Source organism: Macrobrachium nipponense, chromosome 13 (genome assembly GCF_015104395.2).
Source record: "Macrobrachium nipponense isolate FS-2020 chromosome 13, ASM1510439v2, whole genome shotgun sequence".
Classification (NCBI taxonomy): Eukaryota; Metazoa; Arthropoda; class Malacostraca; order Decapoda; family Palaemonidae; genus Macrobrachium; species Macrobrachium nipponense.
In genome coordinates this window covers 27015854-27035507 of record NC_087206.1, presented here as the reverse complement: position 1 = coordinate 27035507, position 19654 = coordinate 27015854, and the positions used below count along the sequence as shown (strand labels likewise).

General features: G+C 37.3%; 1 protein-coding gene across 1 annotated transcript in view; it reads left to right on the top strand.

Annotated features, from left to right (window-relative positions):
• The window catches only part of LOC135225272 (fibrillin-3-like), a 32841-nt gene extending 20739 nt beyond the window's left edge, over positions 1 to 12102 (top strand). The window contains exons 10-21 of the mRNA XM_064264602.1: positions 284 to 1813; positions 3520 to 3714; positions 3929 to 4573; positions 4780 to 4962; positions 5197 to 5763; positions 5964 to 6152; positions 6618 to 6752; positions 8113 to 8280; positions 8602 to 9171; positions 9421 to 9609; positions 9788 to 11692; positions 11894 to 12102. Of these exons, the coding sequence (XP_064120672.1) occupies positions 284 to 1813; positions 3520 to 3714; positions 3929 to 4573; positions 4780 to 4962; positions 5197 to 5763; positions 5964 to 6152; positions 6618 to 6752; positions 8113 to 8280; positions 8602 to 9171; positions 9421 to 9609; positions 9788 to 11692; positions 11894 to 12102 (6485 nt within the window). The remainder of the gene's footprint in view (positions 1 to 283; positions 1814 to 3519; positions 3715 to 3928; positions 4574 to 4779; positions 4963 to 5196; positions 5764 to 5963; positions 6153 to 6617; positions 6753 to 8112; positions 8281 to 8601; positions 9172 to 9420; positions 9610 to 9787; positions 11693 to 11893) is intronic.
• Positions 12103 to 19654: the final 7552 nt, after the last annotated feature.

Sequence of the window (19654 nt, the reverse complement as noted above, 5' to 3'; positions counted from 1 at the left end):
ACCCACTACTACTGGCAATCCCCAACATGCTTGCCATCCAAGTAAGATTCTTATGTCATCAACCTTGTTGTACTGTATTTTACAAAGCAATGAGTGATATCTTGGTTTGCTACCATTTATCCCTGTGAATTAATAATTTCCTTAGTGCACTTCTTTATAACCCTCAATAAGAATTCACTTTCTGAAACAACTGTTGCCTCAACATCTACTCATTGATGAAATTTAAGGAATGTTTATGATAGTAGCATCTCCTTTTTCTTCCTGCAAATCTGTCACTTCATAGGTGGATGTGAAACAGACTTTGATTGTCCGTACACTGAAAAATGTTACAACGGAAACTGCCGTGATCCATGCACCACAGCCCATCCCTGTGCCCCACTTGCCACTTGCGTGTCTGTTAATCACAATGCAACTTGCTCTTGTCGCCCAGGATACACAGGCAACCCAACAGCTTCATGTGAACCAATTGGATGTGCATCCTCAGATGAGTGTGCAAATGATGAAGCTTGTTTCAGAGGTTCCTGTGTTAATCCATGTGAGATAAATTCACCATGTGGGTCAGGTGCTTCATGTGATGTACAACAGCACATCACCACCTGCACCTGTATTCCAGGATACTATGGTGATCCATATACTACTTGTTTACCTGCTCCAACACCACAGTGTCAGTCAGATTTTGACTGTAACCCAAACTTGGCATGTGTAGAAGGAATTTGTAAAGATTTGTGTTTACACCTCAAACCTTGTGGAAACAAAGCTTTGTGTCGAGTAATAGATGTAAGTCAACAAAGGACTGTTGTCTGTGAATGTCCCCCAAGTTATACAGGTAGTGCTTACGAAGAATGTGTAGAAATTGATACTCATGAACCAAGTTGTAAATATGATGTAGATTGTCCAATATTCGAAACATGTGTAAATGGAAAATGCCAAAACCCTTGTACTAATAATCCTTGTGGCTTACATGCTGAATGTCGACCAATCAATCATCGTCCCATTTGTTCCTGTCCATCAGGATACAAAGGTGATGGATTTAATACTTGTTCTCCAGTAGACTGTAGAGAAGATTCACAATGCCATGATGACAGTGTGTGTTTCAACAATCAGTGCATTGAAGCATGTTCATTATCCAAGTCTTGTGGTCCTGGTGCTCAGTGTTCCGCATCAAAACACACCACAGAGTGCAAATGTCAACCAGGTTATTCAGGGGACCCATATGTCTCATGTACAACCTTAGGATGCTCAGAAGATACAAGCTGCCCATCTACACATGCTTGTTTAAATGGAAAGTGTGTTGATCTTTGCAAAGTAAACAACCCATGTAGTGTAACTCAGACATGTAGTGTAACCAACCATCGTCCAGAGTGTACCTGTTTAAAAGGCCTTACATTGGAAGATGGTATTTGTCTACCTAAAACCATTGAGCCTAAACCAAGCTGCACATCTGATCTTGACTGTGGCTCTGGAGAAGGATGCATGGATGGTAAATGTGAAAATCTGTGTGACAAAAATCCATGTGGTCATCAGGCAACATGTACTGTGCTGAGTGGTCCTTTAGCCACTGTAATATGTCAGTGTGCACCTGGGTTTACTGGAGATCCTATGAAAGCATGTATAGCAACACCCTCCATATTACCAGGCTGCAATTCGGAAAAAGATTGTGCATCATATGAAACATGTTCAGAAGGTCAATGTGTGGATCCATGCAAATTATCTCCTTGTGCCCCTGGAGCACTCTGTAGAACTCTTAGTCATCGTACTATATGTTCATGTAATCCTGGCAGCCATGGTGACCCCTACACGCTTTGTACTCCAGGTGAGTTAATTAATTTTATATTTACAGTTGAAAAGTAATGTGTGAACTGCTTTGTATCTATTTTAAACTGGTTTTTACTGATAGTTAATTTGGTGATTGAAATAAAATATGAAATGTTACATATTAATGAAAATATAACTGTAAATTTAGAAAACAACACTTTACTCTATTTCCCAGTGTTGAAGACACTCTGTCCTCAAAGACATTACAATTTTATGAGAAAAAAAAAAGTTCATAACATTTTCACTTGTTGGCTTTCTTATGGTTTGTGCACTACACACATTTGACTGTTTCAGTGCATGGAAGTACAGATGTGACTTTAGCAGATACAGCACAATGGCTTAGTTTTTTTCAGTTCATTTATTTTAATATTACTTTGACATAGTTTTTACAAACAAAATCTACAAAATACAAATATTACAGATGTTGAATAACATTTTAACCTTCAAACCCTGAAAATATAGTATATTGGTAGCATTTATATAATTACTTCACAAGCATAACAGACTGTGATTGATTACGATATTCTTGCTACAGTAAAATTTACTTGTAAACCCTTTTAACATACCACAGTTTTACTTTTGTCAGCTAATAGTATTCTCTTAGTTAAGATTGTTGGAGACAATACTGGCATTATCACTAAAAAACAAATTAACTTACTACTCGTAAGTTAATTTATCTACTGTAATCTGTTAATACATGAATGATCTTTGTAACTAATATATTTTTCTTTTTTTATACTTTTGTTAAATTACTCTAAAATTTGCATAATTTATACTCTTCATTCAGAGGTCATATACAGGAGTTCTGATTACTATCTAGCAGAGATAACTTTCCACTGAGGTTAGGATAGGCTTATGAAAAATGTAACCTTCAGCCTCTAGGATATACGGTTTATTTTTGAGACTCATTTCAGGAGAAAAGTAGTGTCTTCAGTGCCAGGAAATATGGTACATAAATGTACAACACCAACCATTTTAACCCTAACATTTAATTTTCCAGTTGGGTGCTCTCAAAAGAGTGATTGTCCAGTCAAAGAAGCATGCATCAATGGTCGTTGTACAAATCCTTGTGCAGTAGAAAATCCCTGTGGTCAGGATGCAAAATGCATATCTTCACCCAGTGGTCCAGTTTGTGAATGTCCTGGCGGTTCTCAGGGAGATCCTTATGTTAAATGCTTGCCAGCAGGATGTACTGAAGACTCACAATGCCCTAGTCATCAAAAATGCATTGAACTACAGTGTCAAGACCCATGTCAATATGTACAGTGCATTGCAAATGCTGCATGTGTTGTTAAAGATCATGAGGCAACATGCAGATGTCTTGAAGGCTTTATTGGTAATGCAGAACGTTATTGCTTACCCATTGATGAATGTCATAAAGATCAGGAATGTCCAGCACTGCAAGGCTGTATTGATGGAAAATGTCAAGATCTCTGCAAAAATGTACACCCTTGTGGCTCTGGGGCAGTATGTAAAATCCTAGACAATCAGCCCATGAAAGGGATGTCTTGCAGTTGCCCAGATGGTTATAAAGGAGATCCACAAATTTCTTGTACTCCAAGTAAGTGTTATTTAAAATTGATGTGTTAGTATCTTCCTAATAAATTTTATAAGTACATATTTGGAATTTTGAGACTTAAACTGCTATAGATATTATGTAGTAGTATAGTAGTAATGGTTAATACAGAATATTTTTTTTTACAGGCAAGATTGATACTGTTGAAGACTGCCAGAGTGACATTGACTGTCCCTTGCTGCTATCTTGTGTATCTGGTGAATGTCAGAGCCCTTGCCCTGCTGGTTGTGGTACTGATGCATCCTGTTCAGTTATTGATCATCGGCCAATATGTCACTGCCCATCTGGCTATGCAGGGGATCCCGAAGTTGGATGTTTTAAAGGTTAGCATGCAGAAAGTACTGAACTGAATTATGTATATGTTTACGGAAGTTTGAGAATACAATACTGAACAGCATAAGGCTAAAAGAGAGAAAGAGGAATAAGAGAGAAATTTGGTTAGTCTTTTAAGATAATTATCCATAACAGTATGTATGAGAATGAAAGGGCTGTTTAAACATTATGAATTATTGTTAATTACCTTGAACTCTATTCCAGTTGACTGCAAGTCAGACAGAGACTGCCCATCCTCTAAAGTGTGCAAGAAATTTTACTGTGAAGATCCATGTATCAAGGAAAACCCCTGTCCACCCAGTGCTCAGTGTGTGACAGTGGACCATCGTTCACAGTGTCAGTGTCCTCCTGGTACCTCAGGCAATCCAGCAATATCATGTAAGATCATGGAATGCACAGCTGACAATGACTGCAGAAACTTTGAAGCATGTGTTAATGGTGAATGTAAGGATCCATGCATTTACTATAGCCCTTGTGCTGCAAATGCAGTTTGTAAGGTTACTGATCACAGTTATGAATGTAGCTGTCCTATAGGGCTTCAGGGTAATCCTCAGTATCACTGCTCCCTTCCTAAAGAACCAAGTGGGTGTGTTATAGATCAAGACTGCCCACTGACTCATGGCTGTATCTTGGAATCTCTTGTCACTCGCTACCACAGTAATGTATCGGCTGTATATATCCGCCTTGATGACTCCGATTCCAAATCGGTTTGCCGTGACCTCTGTAAAGAGCATAAACCTTGTGGAGCTAATGCAATTTGTTCTGTTATTGACTCCAAGCCACGCAGATCAATGAGTTGTGCCTGTCCACCTGGATACCATGGAGATGCAAAAATTGAGTGTCGTGAAAGTAAGTTCAAATCACAGTTTTTGTTTTTATAACTAATAAATTATTTTCATGATGAATCCACCAAAATCTCTTTTAGATACATTAAAAACTGTATGCAGAATGTTTTAAGTATCAGCCATCTTTAATATATTCCTATCACAAAATATCCTAAAAATGTAACTTGAGTAGTTTATACAGTACATACTTATATTGTTAATTTCTTTCAGTTCCATCACAAGGTGGTTGTGTAAAAGACACAGACTGCCTTTTTAGTGAGGCTTGTGTAAAAGGTGCCTGTCGGGATCCTTGCAATTGCGGTATCAACGCACAATGCCATGTTGTCAGTCATCGACCATTTTGTACTTGTGCTCCTGGTTATACGGGCAACCCAGGCACTGCATGTCATAGAGGTAATCAAAAAAATTTGTTGTCTTACAAGAAGCTATTTTCCCAGCATCCAATTGAATTATTTAAAAGTGACCAGTATGAGTATACAAGATGAAATATTTTTAATAGGTTTTCTAGTCAATATGCTCAATAACTTTTTTCAGTTTTTGTAGTTTGTGAAATAGATGTCAGAAGTATGTAGAAAGAAAGTTCTAATTTAATCTTGATTTTATTTTGAGATTTTTTTTTTTTTGCAGTGCAATGTGCCGATGACATTGATTGTCCAGGTAACAAGGCTTGCATTGACTTCAAATGTGTTAATCCTTGTGAATCTCCTTCATCATCTTGTGCACCAACAGCAGCCTGTGAAGTGACAGACCATGAAACACAATGTACATGCATACCAGGAGATCGTGGAGACCCAAATCTACAGTGTGTAGCATTAGGGTGCCGTAATAATGATGAGTGCCCTCCTAGTCATGCTTGTATAAATGAAGAGTGCAAAAACCCATGTGACTTAAGTATCTGTGGTGTTGGAGCATTATGCAATGTGTTTAAACATAATCAGACATGCAGTTGTCCTGAGGGGTATACAGGGGACCCTTATGTAGCATGTCGCCCACAGTTAACTGCATGTTTGGTCGATCATGATTGTGGCATTGGGCTGGTATGTTTGCGAGGAGCATGTTCTGATCCTTGCAAGCAAGAAAAACCATGTGCACCAAATGCCATGTGTACAGTGCAAGAAACAAGGCCCATCAAGTCTGTCACCTGTACTTGTCCAGCAGGTTTTACTGGTGATGCAAAAACTCAGTGTCGGAAAAGTATGAGGATTATTTTTGTAACTTTGCTGTTTTCATGTTGCTATAACTGCCTAACATCAACTCTTCCTTAACTGTCTCATACATATATCATTATCAAATAATAATTGTTACAATAGTAATTAATATTTTACAGGTTTATTTACAAAAAGAGTACCATTTTTAATTATTCATGTTTACTAATACTGTAATATATTCTTTAGTAACACCACCTCCAGAGTCACCTTGTTCAAGGGATTCAGATTGTCCAGCCACCTTGGCATGCCTGAAGGGACAGTGCCTTGACCCATGTTCATGTGGAGAAAATGCTGTTTGTAAGGTGACCAATCACCATCCAATATGCTCTTGCACAGTTGGATATCAAGGAGATCCATACACTGCCTGCTATTCTAGTAAGAAACAACACCCAAACTACTGACAATACACTGCTCTATAATTAATGAATAAAATTTTATTTAGAAAAGTTAAAAACAATTCAGCATAGTATTAACCATATTTTAATAACAGTATTAATATCTCATTTGCTGTGAGTGAAAAAATTTTTCATTTTAATTTTCTAACTAATTTTTCTCACAAAACAGCTGGTTGTCGCAGAGATACGGATTGTCCACTAACAGACAAATGCCATAACCAAGTTTGTACAGACCCCTGTTATGTCAAGAATCCATGTGCCCTGAGTGCAGAATGCTTTGTAACTAATCATGAACCTAGGTGCCGCTGTGGTCCAGGGGTACGGGGTGATCCATATACCAAATGTGAAACACTCCAATGTCGTGCAGATACAGACTGTCCACCTGACAAAGAATGCAGAGATGGCCAATGTGTTGATCCCTGTCTGTACATTAATTGTGCCTCAGGTGCCAAGTGCTCTGCCAGTGCTCATCAGGGTGTATGTCAGTGCCCTCCTGGGTACATAGGAGATCCATCATTCAGGTGTGAAATCTCTGATGAGCCTGGGGATGAATGCTCTCAAGATAAAGATTGTCCCATGGGTATGGCTTGTATTGATAACCAGTGCCAAGGTCTATGTACCACTGATCTATGTGGAAGCAATGCTAGATGCAGAGTAGTAGAATCCCTTCCCTTCAAAGCAGTGGTGTGCGAATGCTTACCTGGGTATCAAGGAGATGCCCATACTCAGTGCAGACCTAGTAAGATTAACCTAATGTCTTAATATTTGTTTCCAAAAACTTGCATTCAGTCAGTGGTCTTGTAAATTTAAAGTTTTTCTCAAAACTTTGTTTAATAAGAAATGTATAAAGAAGCATTTATTTAGTCTGTCCAAATTTTACCCTAAAAACAAATGAATATGGAATTAATTCATATATCTACTAATGTTGATGATGACTAATGGATCACTGACTGTTGATGAAAATGCTAGGTAGTATATGTTATTTGTTGGGTATATGTTATTTAAGTGTATCCAAACCCCACATTTGCACCTTTCAAGTAACTTGTCATAAACCACTATGCATATGTCCATGTTGATAAAAAAAAAATGCATAATTTTATTAGATCAAACACCTGGAGAGTGCACATACTATTTTGAATTCTTATTCACAGTTTCCTTAAAAATGAAAAATGTTGTCTTTCATATGAGGACAGTAATGAAAGTTTTTTTTTCTATTTCAATGCCATGTTTTCCTAGCTTTTATGATGGCAATAGAATTTTTTGGCTTGAAGATACCATTAGACTACTTTAATATATACCCAACAATAGCCTAGTCAAAGCATTATGAATAACATCTATAACATGTAATACTTAATATGCTACTTTTATGTTGGTTTGAGACAAGTAATATTTCTAAGATACTTTTGTTTTGACGTATGGTATAGCAGCCTTTCCATTTGCACCAGCTTATTCACTAGTAACAGAGCATTATTTAGTTTAGGGAAATTACAGGCAATCCCCAGCTTGCGACAGGGTTCTGTTCTTGAGACGTGTCATAAACCGAAAATCACCGTAAGCCGAAAAATCATTAAAAATCCTGAAAAACCTTACTTTTAATGCTTTGGGGATATTAAAAACTATGTAAACTGCATCATTGCATTTTTCATCCTAAAACTTCAAATATTGATTATTTTGCATTTTTGGAGTCATATTTCTTCCGCCAGATCATTGTCGTAAGTGTCATAATCCTGGAACAGGCGTTGTAAACCTGGAAATATTTTCTGATGAATATAATTGAAAAACGTCGTAAGCCGAACACATCGTAAGCCGGGGATTGCCTGAACTTACATTCCTTAACATGTCCACATACATAGTTGTACGTACTAAGTTGGGCTTGTGGGTTTGAGTCCCTAGGCTGTGTTTTAATATCAGTATAATTCTAGTTCCAGTCACCGAGTCAGGCTGTGCACGTGATGCTGATTGTGCCCCTGATTTGGCATGTGTTGGCCGAGAGTGCCGTGATCCATGTGACTGTGGTATCAACGCTCTTTGTAATGTTGTTAACCACAGACCCATCTGCACCTGTGCTTCAGGTTATGAAGGCAATCCACAGATTGCTTGTACTGCTAGTAAGGGCCTTAACATTCACTGTTTTTCTTTATTAGTTTTGTGTTCTGGAGGTAAACAGCTGGAAATTCATAATAATACAGGCATTCACAAAACCTTTTCAAGATGAGCACCAGGGTAACTTATTGCCAATTTAATTTTCACTTATGTTAACCCATACCAATTAACTGCATTTTTATTCACTAGTTCTAACATTGCTTTTTATAACATATTAATTTTTGGGTAAAAAACTTAATGTTACTTTTTGTTGTAATATCTTCATACTGTTAGGCATTTAGACATATCTACTCAGTTCAGTAACATACATCTTTTTATTTTCCTAGCTGGATGCATAACTGATTCGCAATGCCCAGATGACCGTTCTTGCTATAATGGCAACTGTGTAAACCCATGTCTCGTTGATAATCCATGTGCACCAAAGGCAGAATGTCAGCCTATTGTACATAAGGCTAGATGTTTCTGCCCATCAGGTACTAGAGGAGACCCACTCACTCAGTGCATAGTAATTGGCTGCTCTGCAAACAGAGATTGTCCACACGACCGCATGTGCCTCAATGGGCGTTGCTTAGATCCTTGCATTTACAACAACACATGTGCACCAAATGCACAATGCAGAGGTATAAATCATGCTGTAGATTGTCGTTGCCCCCCTGGATTGGAAGGGGAACCATCAATTGCTTGCACTGAAAAGCAAAGACGTGAATGCCGTTCAGACTATGATTGTGAGGTTGGATTTGGCTGCATGAACAGTGTATGTCAGAAACCATGTGACATTCTTGAACCTTGCGGTAATCCAACTGTGTGCACTCTAGTGGACACACACCCACTGAAGACTATGACATGCACTTGCCCAGAACATATGGTCGTTTCTCAGCAAGGAGAGTGCGTTGAATGTAAGCATTATTCTAATTTCAATTTCTTCTTTTCAGTCAAGTCAACATGTCATTCAAGTGGAATTCTTTACTGTTTTGTGCTTTCAGCTCAGTATTAACTGCATTAACTCACACTGTACAACTAATTCACCCAAAAAGAAACTTTAACATCTGGCCAGAATGAAGTAACCATTTCTAATTTTAAGTAACATCTCTCCTTAAAATTGTATGTTAAATGAATGCATTAATAAGTATTCTTGCCATCCACAGTGCAAACCCCCATAGGTGTTGGATGCCGAGCTGACAGTGAATGCCCAAGTAATACAGCATGCTTAAATACCCACTGTGTTACTCCTTGTGACTGTGGGGAAAATGCAGAATGCAGAGTGTTAGATCATCGCCCTATTTGTACCTGCCTTCCTGGATTTATTGGCAATCCTAACACAGGATGTTATAAAGGTAGGAAGATTAGAAAAACTGTCATCTCTCCATATGCATGTTTAAAAAAATCACAGTACTCCCATATTTAGGTTTATTAATCTTTATTGGTATTAAACTTGCAAGTAAAAAATTTAGTATTGCACTGTAATATCCCAATTTAAGACTGTTATCAACCAAGTACTTTTATCCTCTGCAGCTGGTTGTAGTGTTGATGAGGACTGTCCACAAAACAAGATGTGCTCCAACAGTGTTTGTGTAAATCCTTGTTTTGTTAGGGATCCATGTGACATAAGTGCTGAATGCTATCCTGAAATGCACAAAGCACAGTGTCGCTGCCCCCCGGGCCTTGAAGGAGATCCATACGTACGTTGTGAAGTAATAGGCTGTCGCAGCAACTCTGAATGTCCCACAGATAAAGCTTGTATTAATCGTCAGTGTGTTGACCCTTGTCTTTACAATAATGAATGTGCACCAAATGCTGTATGTTATGTTTTCCAACATACAGCTGGTTGTCATTGCCCTCAGAACCTACCTTATGGTGACCCTAGGTTCATGTGCGAAGACAGGACCATTGAAGTTGATGACCCTACGCCTGAATGTCGTTTTGATCCAGACTGTCCAAGTCAGAGAGCATGTATTGAGGAACGTTGTGTCAACCCATGTCATATATTAAATCCATGTGATTCAACAGCAGAATGCCAAGTAGTAGATTCTATTCCAGTAAGGACTATGATTTGTATATGTCCTGAAGGTTTTGTAATGACAGAAGAAGGAACTTGTAAGCTAGTCGAGATAACAATTCCTCCTGGTTGTATAGCTGACAGTGAATGCCCCTCAGAAGAAGCATGTATCAATCGCATGTGCCGCATCCCTTGTGACTGTGGCCGTAATGCAGATTGTAAGATCATTAATCACCGGCCAGTTTGTACATGTCAAGTTGGTTTCCAGGGTAATCCAGATATTGGTTGTTTCCCAATTGGATGTCAAATAGACAATGACTGTGAAGATGATCAAGCTTGTTATGATGGAGTTTGTGCCAACCCATGCTTAGTAAATGATCCTTGTTCGAGAAATGCTGAATGTTATGCACAGCAACATCGGGCATTTTGCCGTTGTCCATCTGGTTTACAAGGTGATGGTTATAATGAATGTATTGTTATTGGATGTAGAGCCAACTCAGAATGTCCTATTGATCGTGGCTGCATCAACACCCAGTGCGTAGATCCATGTATGTATGAGAATCCTTGCCCACCATCTGCAGAGTGTCTCAATATCAATCATGAAGCCCAATGTCGCTGCCCAGTTGGAAAAACTGGAAATCCAAAGATTCACTGTGACGACCCAATTCCTGAACCTGAATGCCGTACTGATGGAGATTGCCCAAGTCAGCATGCCTGTATTGATGAAAAATGTGTAAATCCTTGCAAAGTTCTAGATCCATGTCATGAAAGTGCCACCTGCCGTGTAATAGATACATTACCAGTTCGTACAATGCTTTGCATTTGTCCTGACGGCATGGTAACAGAAGTAGGGGGAACGTGTGAACTGCTACCTCCAATTAAACCTGGTTGTGATTCAGATCCTGAATGTCCATCAGATAAAGCTTGTTTCAATGGTTTTTGCAAGGACCCTTGTCAGTGTGGTGCAAATGCAAATTGTGAGATTGTAGAACATCATCCCGTTTGTTCATGCAAGAGAGGATATGAAGGTGATCCAGAAATCCGATGCTATGAAATAGGATGCTACAGCAATGAAGACTGTCCACCTACACATGGTTGTCGTAATGGTCAGTGTGCCCCAGTTTGTGGTCCTAACAATGAACCCTGTGGAGAAGAAGCAGTTTGCCAAGGTGTCAACCATGAGGCAGTCTGTTTCTGTCCACCGGGATCCAGAGGTAATCCTCGCACTCAGTGCACTGCCATTGGTTGTGTGGCTGATGACTCATGTCCAAATGACAGAAGTTGCATTAACCAGCGCTGTGTGAGTCCCTGCACTTTTGACCCTTGTGAAGAACCTGCAACTTGCCGAGTACTGGATCACTCTGTAGAGTGCCCCTGCCCACCAGGTTTTAATGGTACCAGAGATACAGGTTGTGAAAAGAGTAAGTAGTAATACAATTTATGTATGATTAATTCATTATTTTATTTGACTGCTGTTTTCAGACATACTGCACATGATATGTTTACAAAAATGGTAAAATAGTGCAAGAAAAAATTATTTTGCCATGGGAATGCAAGAAATTGTATCAAGCATGTCTTATAGGAATCTTTTCTTAAAAAATTAATTTTCCATTTTTTTCCAGTTGTCATTGGATGTAGGTCTGATGGAGACTGTCCCAGCAAGACTGCCTGTATCAATGGTGACTGTATTAATCCATGTGAATTAGAACCATGTGGAGAAAATGCAGAATGCAGAGTCATTGACACCATACCAATAAGAACAATTGCTTGTGAATGCCTCCCAGGGTACCAAGGAGATGCTGCTGAAAAATGTGTCCTTAGTAAGACATAAATTTTTGTTTTTGCTTTTTGTGCTCATTTTCTGCTTTGTAAGTAAAATTCGTTGCTTGACTATTACTACTAAAATCTTTATTCATTGCTTGAATGTTATTACTTTTACTAATCTTCAGTGTCTTAACATTGCCAGAATATTACAGCTGTAATGCTTCAAAAGTAATAATGCTAAGAATGTTACATCTTATATTGCAAAAGTACTGTATTAACATTGCTTGATTATTACAGCTAGTATTTTGCTTTCATTGTTAATGTGGCTAGAATGTTCCAAGAATGCTACTCTTGCACTAATATTGTTAAGCAGTTATTTATGAATTTTCATATGACAAATGTCTATTGAAATTATGCTTAATTTAACTCATATGAACTCATGTACATTACATATTACACTCAGAATGAAACTAACTCAAAAATTTCGTAAAAGAAGTGTTTTATTTTACAATGACATTATGTAATGTCTACTTTCTTACTGCCAAATTTCAAAAGTAGTTGATTCATAGAATAAAATACTATTAAATTAAGGCTATGATCTTAAATGCTCTGGAATTACTTCTTTTATGAAATACAGTATGTACTTTTACAGGAAAATGGTAATGCTTTTCTTTTTTCATGTATTTCCACTTCTACTTAAAGTAAGCTGTTATTATAGTTTAACTTTCCAAGTTGGCCTCAAATGATTAATTACCAGTTTGCCTGTGAATGTGTTATGGATATACGTATGCTATTTGATGCATCTAACAAAGTTATCTGCTTTATGATTCATTTTCAGTGATGTCAGTCATGTGACCAAACTAACATTGGCATTTGGCAGATGTGTGTATGTTTGTGTGTGGATTTGTTGGGTGCTGTTTGAAATGTAATGTTATGCAGCACAAAGCCTAATTGTGTAATTGAACAATGCAGCTAACAAACGTGTATTTTTAAGAATCACATGCATCCAGCAGTGCACGCTTCCTTTTAAAGTGAGTGAGCTGAACGAAAACTTAAGCCGTCCACACAGTCGAACTTTGCCTGACAGACTTTGTTTGATGTGACGTCAGAAGCGGGAAGTCAGAACCTTATCCGCAGTTTCTCTGCTTCTGATGTCACAGCGAACAAAGTCAGTTGGGCAAAGTTCGACCGTGTGGACCGGGCTTTACAGGACTTAAAGACAGAAGCATTTATTCCACAAAATTTGAAAATACGGGGAAATTGTTCCCACAGTTTTATCTGATAACTAGCCTGTAGCTTACTTATTAAAGTTACAGGAAATGAGGTACTACAGTAAATGTATTTTCTTAATTTCACTTCTATAACTTAAAAGAGAGATTGGATGTGGTTTGTAGTTTAATAAACATTAAGATCGTGTGAATTGGGACTTGAAATTTGGCCCAAATGATGTTACAGTAACAGAGTTTGAACTTGTCATGCTGATAGTCATTAATGGTAAAACCATTTTCAGAATGACTACTGTTAATGTTAAGTACATTCTTTGTCCTTTCCAAAAATTATCATTTCAGTTCATAATACAAATAAGGAACTATTAAATGCTTATATCAAGTGTTCTGCATTTTGTTATAATGAGATAATGGTAGCTTTTTATCAAGTTTAGTGGCTTTTATTGGAGGTGTTAAAACTATACAGTATGTTAGACCCATTATATTTAATTTTCAAGAATGTTCTTTACATATCTACACTTATTCCAGCTACTGTAAACAGTTCCACTTAATTTGTGCAGTTATTTTATAGTTTTCAAAAATTTACTCAAATTGAAACTGCTATTCCAAAATTTACCTTATTTTATACACTTTATTTGGTTTTCACTATTTTATCTTATTTATTTTTAAGAATCTTAATCAGTTACCATATCATACAGAAATTATGCCTTGGTGGAGTTATGGTATACTGAATACACTACAAGTTTGATTTGTGCAACAGTGGGATATTTATTTGGTGCAGTTTGTGTTTTCCATCGCATTATTGTCATTGAAAATATTTTTTTTTTACATTTCCCTAAATGGGGGTTAGACATGAAATGAAATAATAAGTTCTCTCTATTATCATATGTCTGCTCTTACTACCTGAGCTCTTATATCCATATCTACTGCTTTTCTGGCCAATAAATCTTTATTCCTTCTTATCACATATAAAACACCGTCATTTAATATCAAACATCTCCACCAAAACCCTCATATGTAATACAATATTCCAACTGTACTCTAGCCGGGAATCATAACATTTTATGGTCAATCTCTCCTATATTTTCCTTTTAAGGCCCATTTCCTGCACTGCATAGTATAGGCTCTATGCACTCATCATAACCTGCTCTCTCTGATGAGGCATTTTTATCAGCAGTCTAGCACTCTCTCCAGTTAATCCTTGTTAGCACCTACCTACTTTCTTACTCCCCTCTCAATTCCTACTTCATGGTTCATTGTGTCCCCAAGGTATGAGAAAATATTTTACCTCTTTTGACTTACCTATATATCACAAAGCATTTTACTCCCCCTCTATTCCCTATTTGCTCTTGTAATACATTTCATGCATCAACATGACTTTACTCAATGTTTATTTTATACTCCTGAGCCATCATATGGCACCATCTATTACATTCAGTACACAGTATGGAGTAACAACCACATGGCTATTTTTGTGATTGTACTCTTCCTTTCTAGTTACCTGTGGCCATATAAAAAGCTGAAAATTCTCTCAAACACCGATGGGTTTAAAGGTTGGTGAAGGCTTTTCAATGCCACTCCTCAATAATTAGGTTATGCTGTTAGGAATTCTTTACCCAAATAAAAATTTTGATTGATCATCCCATTTTATATAGTGGTCCCTCGGTTTTCATAATAATGTGTTCCGGAACCTCCAACGATATCTGAAACATACGAAAACCGAAGCAATAATTCCCATGAGGAATAATGTAAATAGTATTAATGCATTCCAAACCCCCTAAAATATTAAAAAATACATTTTACGGGGAATAAATACAGTTTTGCATACATAAAACAATGAGAAATTATTATAAATAAATAACGAATGAATAATGAACATTTAACATCACTCTTAACTTTATGGAAGACTTGTTAGCGTATGGAAGACGGAGAGAAAGGGGAGAGGGAGGAGGAGGAGGGAGAGGAATCTCTCTCCAGAAAGACTTCAGGTATCATGAACCTACCTGGGGTTACTTCTCTATGTTTTCTAGTGGCACTGTCTGAGGTTACTTCCCCACTTTGTTTTTTACTGGCACTCGGACCAGCTTGAGAGTCACTGGACTTGTGCCAAATAACAAAACTGTCCAGAGACATTTGTTTCGGACATCTCTTTAAGATTTGCCTGAACTGGTACAAAGCGTTGTCATTAAACATGTTAAAGACACAGGTTGCAACGTATTTGTTACGGTGATGTAAAAAAAATTTTAAATTACTCCACTTGGAAAACATTTCTTCAATCAAATCATTCCACTTGGAAAACATTCCTTAAATCACTGAAGTAGGCACAGTATCCCCTCTCTCTACCTCCTCCTCCTCAGACTCCTCATCTGCCATCTGTTGCTGTTCCTGCTGAAGGTCTTTCAGCTCCTCAATGATAAGGTCTTCCACATCCTCGCCACTCACATCCAAGCCCATGTACTTCCCTATAGACACAATAGACTCCACATCAGGCATAAGGTCATCGGGATCAGCCTCAAACCACCTCAAAACCCTTCTCGAGGTAACACTCTGGTCACAATTTTCTCCAAACAGAGTTCATTGTCCTGGATGACACTCCCTGCCAAGCCTTATCTATAAGACTTATGCAAATAAAGATATTGAAGTGATCCTTCCAGAACTCTCTTAGGGTCAATTCAGTGTCTGAGGTTACATTGAAGCACCTTCCAAACAGTGCCTTGGTGTAGAGTTTCTTGAAGTTCAAGATGATTTGCTGGTCCATGGGCTGAATGAGAGGAATGGTATTAGGGGGCAAGAACTCATCTTTGATGAATTTAAATTCATCTAGCAACTGGTCACCCAAGCCAGGAGGATGTGCAGGAGCATTATCCATTACCAGGAGGCACTTGAGGGGCAATTGATTTTCATCAAGGTATTTTTTTACACTTGGGCCAAACATTTCATTTACCCACTCAACAAAAATTTGCTTCATGACCCATGCCTTTTTATTGGCCTTCCACATCACAGGCAATGTATTCTTGATCACATTGTTTTTCTTGAACATTCGGGGAGTTTCAGAGTAATACACAAGAAGGGGCTTCACTTTGAAATCCCCACTGCTGTTCCCACAGACCAAGAGTGTTAGCCTATCTCCTTCATAGGATTGTGCCCTGGCAATGAACTTTCCTCCTCCGTGATTTAGGTCTGTTTTGGCATTTTCTTCCAGAATAGGCCTGTCTCTGTTGTGGGAGGAATCCTTCAGCATCAAGATACTCCTTGAATTCACCAATGAATTCTTTGGCGGCATGGCTATCTGACCTCACAGCCTCCCCATGCCATACAATACTATTGATGCCCATAAGCTTTCTGAATTTTTCAAACCAGCCTCTGCTGGCCTTGAAATCACTAAGAGCAGCACTTGTTGTTGGCATTTTCTTACTTAGATCAGCATGCAACATCTTAGCTTTCTCACTAATGATCACTTCAGGCACACTACCTCCCAATTGTTTTTTATTGATTCACACTAACAGCTTTTCAACATCTTCCACTAGTTGCGATTTCTGTTTCAATAATGACGTGACCCCTTTCGCAACATCAGCTGCCTTGACTTGATGTTTCTTTGCTAGGATAGAGCTGATTGTTGACACTGACTTGCCGTACATCCTAGCAAGATCAGCTACATGTGCACCACTTTCAAATTTTTCTACAAGATCTTTCTTAAATTGTCGGATTCCTGGCCTTTATTACCGAAGGGGTGGCACTTGCAACTTTCTTTGGCCCTATGATGGCTACTTTGCAATGAGTGTTTATGGCAAAATGCGCGGTGATGCAGACTATGAGTGCGGAGATGGTTGTTCAGCGAGAAACAAAGCCAGAATGGGTAACAAGAGATGGGGTTTCTTGTTTGGCCACTCGATACTGGGCCCGGTCATGCACAGGGCCTTGGATGGAGTGTTTCCGAGTGTATGCGGAGACAAAATTTTAGAGAAAGAAGCCTATGGAAACAGAAATGTATGAAAAGAGAGGCATACAAAGACAGAGGTTTGACTGTATGTATATAATTTTAAGATATTTTTAACAGCATATGAAATTAAATTTTAATTTGTTATTTATATCCTGGATGTTTTTCTGAAAAAGTTCTTATTACTTAGTGTAAAGACTAGACTGAGGTTGACAATGAGACTGGCTATGTCACAATGTAATGTTGCTTTGTCATGTGCTTTTGTGAATGCTTGATAACTAAAATGTTGTTCTCTTTTCAGGAAGTATTGTTTTGCATGGTGCATGACGGGATTGGTAAAGGGCTTATTTTATAAGTTTGATTATGATGTGCAGTTACCTTTTACTGCACACAATGACACATTGTCATTCTATAATTTCATAGTACTGTAGTGTAAGGAAATTGTATTTAAATGATAAAATGTTCAAGTTTTATTAATCATCCTCTAGTATATGTTGTAATATATTTTACTGATTATATTTCATATAGTTCATATTTTTTTTATAGAATTATGGTGTTACATCTTTAAAATGTTATCTGAACATTACATTTTCCACACTATATAATTCACTTAATATTAACACTATAAAGAGAATTTAAAATCTTTTATTTCAATATAAAGCAACTGAAGTGAACTGATTTAACTACAGTGAAATATTAAGAATGAAGACTTGCTGTTATTGAACATATTCGAGCATTTTTGTGTTAATTTTTCGATAGTTTTGTTTTTAAAATGAACACAAGGCATTTGTATTAAGCAAATTTGATTAGATTAAACATTATTTTTATTACTGCACTTTCTTAACAAAAACTTGCAACCTTCTTTGAAACAGCTACAGTTTGCCCATTTGAAAAGGGCTTCATCTTAGATGAGGAGGATCGCTGTGTGTGCCCTGTTGATCGTCAGTTTTATGTTGATGAAAATGGAAACTGTGCAAGGTGTCCCATAGAAGTTGGCTTCATAATGACTGAGGATGGAAGATGTATATGTGATCCTGAAAAGGGCTATGTTCCAACACGTATTGGAACGTGCGACTGTCCTCAGCCTCTCATAAAGGATGAAAATGGATCCTGTATTGGTAAATAATGCTTGTCACATTAACCCTTAATGGACGGATTAATCCTCAAGAGTAGTAATAACAGGTTTGGGGTGGTGGACGGATTCATCCTGTAGTTAAACAATATTATGTGCCATTGATTTGGAAAGAATCAGGCAGGAAAGAGGTGCCAATACTTTTATAACCCATAAATTCACTTATGACAACTTTTATACTGACTAAGATCACGAGTGTGGGCGTCTCAGGACTTAAGTAGTGCTTGTGACTTGAAGGAGGAATGTTCTGCATCTCTCTCACATGACATATTTTTGTAAATTTGCTCGCAAATATACCAAGGGGTTGCTGTTGTTTTTTTTCTTGTCTTATACGATAGTATGTCAGTTGTAAATTTAACTTTACAAAGAAATAGTAGAAAAAACAAAGAAATTCCAAAGAAATATTAGAAAAAACATAAAATTAAAAAAAAGATTACCGAATCTTCGTTCACAGTAAATTTACATAAATTATTTTCAACAAATATGCTAAGAATTTGTTACTGGTTTTATTTCTTATCTATTTAGATATTGTGTGAACAGTAATTATAATTTTACAAAATAAAATTAATTTATTTATTTAAAAAAATATACATACGTTGGTAAAATTTACAATCGTCTTTTAAAAGAGGCCCCACAAATAGTCATTTTCAACTAATCATGGAAGGTAGGAAAAAAATTTTAAAGTTTTTTCTTTCACCATGTACATTTGCATAGTTTCCTCTTTCCATTGAAGTTTTTTTTTTTCGCGAATTGGCCAACCTCAAAGTTTACCCGGCCTGAGGAGCTGCATATCAATCTATTTACCTGTCTAGTAAGGATTAATATACTTAACCCTTTAAATTATCTACAAAGAAGTTAAGTTATTGCAAATTATACTGGTCTTTACAAATTATTTACTGTTCGTAAACTATAAAATAGTTTACCATTTTTATGCTCCTGTGTTCATGAGAGTTACTTCCTATAGAATAAAATACTGTGCATGGCAGTGCTTAGTTCTTTGTAGCAACTCCAGGTCTCCAACCAGCAACAAAATTTTACTTTTACTTGGTTTATTTTTCCCCTCTGTTCTGTTTCAACTGGACTTCCTCAGTACTTTGGCTTTTTCTAGCTACTCTAAATTGCCCTAAATTTCATAAAGTTTTAGAGCCAATCCTAGCAGTCTGAAAATTTACTTGATGGTGTGGTTAGATTGCTTTTTAAACAACAGTTTTAGTCTTTAAATACTTTAAGAAGCAAAGGTTAAGAATTTACAAGTAGTGTCAGTCATGATATTGCATGCTTAAACATAACCAGACACATGGTATTTTTAACAATTAAAATATCT